Genomic DNA, 2,903 nt, shown 5'->3' with positions numbered 1-2,903 from the left:
CACACACACACACACACACACACACACACACACACACACACGCAACATTTTAATAACTGAAGGTGACATAGTTACTTTATTACGGTACAGAATTAAAATTATGCCTGAGAAACACATAATATTAACCCTTGAATAATTATGTTAATTTCAGTCCTCCATATAACTCCTGTGGGACCTCATGTAGAAGCTGTTTTAATATTTACAGTGAAACTGATTTCTCTGTTGTGCTCTCTGTTTTCTCATGTGTTTAACTTGCTTCATGGCTAAATCTTTGTCCACATGCATCACGAGAAAATGGTTTGTCTTCTGAATGAACTCTCATGTGTTTGTTTATATTTGATTTAAAATGAAATCTTTTTCCACATACATCACAAGGATATCGTTTGTCTCCTGTGTGGACTCTCCTGTGTGAGTTTAAATGTGACATTTGGCTAAATCTTTGTCCACAAAGATCACAAGGAAATGGTTTGTCTCCAGTGTGGACTCTCATGTGTTTGTTTAAATATGACTTACACCTAAATCTTTGTCCACAAATATCACAAGGAAATGGTTTTTCTCCAGTGTGGACTCACATGTGTGAGTTTAAATATGACTTACATCTAAAATTTTGTCCACAATGATCACAAAGAAATGATTTGTCTCCTATGTGGACTCTCCTGTGTGAGTTCAACTTTGACTTTTGGCTAAATTTTTGTTCACATACATCACGAGGAAATGGTTTGTCTCCTGTGTGAACTCTCGTGTGTGTGTTTAAACCTGATTTAAATCTAAATCTTTGTCCACAAATATCACAAAGAAATGGTTTGTCTCCTGTGTGGACTCTCATGTGGGTTTTTAAATGTGACGTTTGGCTAAATCTTTGTCCACAAACATCAGAAGGAAATGGTTTATCGCCTGTGTGGACTCTCATGTGTTTGTTTAAATTTGATTTAAAACGAAACCTTTGCCCACAGACATCACAAGGAAATGGTTTTTCTCCTGTGTGGACTCTCATGTGTGAGTTTAAATGTGACGTTCGGCTAAATCTTTGTCCACACACTTCACAAGTAAATGGTTTGTCTCCTGTGTGGACTCTCATGTGTTTGTTTAAAGAAGACTTACAGCTAAATCTTTGTTCACACACTTCACAAGGAAATGGTTTGTCTCCTGTGTGGACTCTAATGTGTGGGTTTAAATGTGACGTTTGGAAAAATCTTTGTCCACACACTTTACAAGGAAATGGTTTCTGTCCTGTGTGAACTCTCATGTGTTTGTTTAAATTTGATTTAAAATTAAATCTTTGTCCACAAAGTTCACAAGGAAATGGTTTGTCTCCTGTGTGAACTCTCATGTGAACTTTTAGAACATCTTTTCTGGTAAATTTCTTATCACAACCATTACACTTGAATAATTTTAGTTCTGCCTGGTCTCTTAAATGACAGGACATGTGTCTCTTAAGAGACCTGTTGTTGACACACTGCTTACCACACTCACAGCATCTCACAGTTTTTTTGACACTCTTCACTCCTGACTCAGGAGCCCTTCTGTTCTTCCGTTCTTTGTTCCTTTCTTTAGTGTTTTGCCCAGAGACTGACAAATTTTTCAGCTGAGAGTCAGGATTGGTCCCATCCTCGTCATCCTCACTGAGTTCAGTCTCTGAAGAGCTGCAACTGTTTTTGTAAGTATTTCCATCTGGGTTACTGGTAGTTTCAGGTCCTCCACAGTCCTCTTCATCAGATGCTGTTTCCTTCTGACCAGCTGAGCTGCAGGTTGGAAGATCTCTGTCCTYCACCTGGTGCTGATGTAGCTGTGAGAACAGAGGCTTCTCTTCATCATCTTCACTTTTAAAAGGAACTGCTGTGACTGAAAACCTGGTGACATCAATCTCCTCTTTCACAACTTTGTCTCCCTCCAGACTGGTCCAAGGTTCCTCCTCTTCCTCTTTTAAGTTGAGGTGTTTTGGATCTGGCTGGTCCACACCAGGTATCCATTCTTCAGAAGCTTCTACTTTAATCAGCACCATTTGTTGATCATTTGCAGGGACCACTGAAACACACGTACATTTAAGACATTACTTCTACATTCACACATACATCATTTCTGTTGGATTAAGTAAGCAGAGTTCACTGCTTCACTGTTGTTGAAGATATCATGGGTTCTTCTTTTATCTTGGTGAGATGTAGGAGCTTAGCTTAGTATGGCGTTACATTTGTGCCACCAGCTTGAGCGTGCAGTAACACTGATTTGAGAGCAGATATCAATATTAGGGCTGGGTAAATAAATTGATTTCATCGATCTTGGATCAATTTAATTTAAATTTGGGAAAATCGATTCACAGGACATGAGATCGATTCTTCCCCATGTGGTCTTGTGCGGGCGTCTGAGATGTGTTTCTATATTTTGTCACTCCTGGCTTGCTGTATATTTACATCCAGTTTAAAAAAACAAATAAACAAAATGATATATTAAACAGAGTTAACAAAAGTGTGGCTAAGAACAGAGAAATAAATTACATGCCGTCTCTTGTGCATCGGGACGGCCTGGACCGAGCAATATGAGTGACTCAACTCACAGCAAGTTAAACTATGCAAAACCAAAGTAAATCAAATATGCATCACTGTCAAAAGTCACTTTGGAGTAAAAGCCAACATGGCTACAGCTATATCTACGTTCGAACCAGAATTAGCTTTAAGGTGGTGAAGCCAGTTTTATTTTATCTTGAGTGTTTTCATGAAGGTAGTCGCCTCCACAGGTGAAGTGAACTCTCTCGTGGTACCTCCTTTAGTGATGCAGAGGCGAGCTGGATGCAGCAGCCCAAACCATATGTCCGGAACCTCCCGAAGCTGGCGTCTGACGTTGTTGAAGACTGCGTGGGCTTTTGCAGTCCGAGCGGTATAATCAGGGAATATGGAAATTGTGTAATC

The 2,903-nt window shown here is 39.6% G+C and overlaps 1 protein-coding gene across 3 annotated transcripts; it reads right to left on the bottom strand.

The window, feature by feature from the left end:
* Positions 1–85: 85 nt before the first annotated feature.
* LOC106534385 (zinc finger protein OZF) lies at positions 86–2,057 on the bottom strand. Of its 3 annotated transcripts, none has more exons than XM_014031008.1 (2): positions 1,306–2,052; positions 86–465 (listed from the first exon to the last, which is right to left on the bottom strand). In XM_014031008.1, the coding sequence occupies exons 1-2, from the start codon at positions 2,000–2,002 to the stop codon at positions 248–250; spliced, it is 915 nt and encodes a 304-aa protein (XP_013886462.1). In that variant the 5' UTR covers positions 2,003–2,052; the 3' UTR covers positions 86–247. The 3 variants fall into 3 exon arrangements, with proteins under 3 accessions (XP_013886462.1, XP_013886460.1, XP_013886461.1); XM_014031006.1 differs by lacking the exon at positions 86–465 and adding an exon at positions 554–734 and having other exon boundaries at positions 819–2,057; XM_014031007.1 differs by lacking the exon at positions 86–465 and adding an exon at positions 554–740 and having other exon boundaries at positions 825–2,057.
* Between the last annotated feature and the right edge of the window lie 846 nt (positions 2,058–2,903).

The sequence above is a fragment of the Austrofundulus limnaeus genome, unplaced genomic scaffold (genome assembly GCF_001266775.1).
Source record: "Austrofundulus limnaeus strain Quisiro unplaced genomic scaffold, Austrofundulus_limnaeus-1.0 Scaffold1159, whole genome shotgun sequence".
NCBI classification, from domain to species: Eukaryota; Metazoa; Chordata; class Actinopteri; order Cyprinodontiformes; family Rivulidae; genus Austrofundulus; species Austrofundulus limnaeus.
The sequence above is the reverse complement of the archived record's forward strand: the minus strand, read 5'-3'. Positions and strand labels throughout refer to the sequence as shown.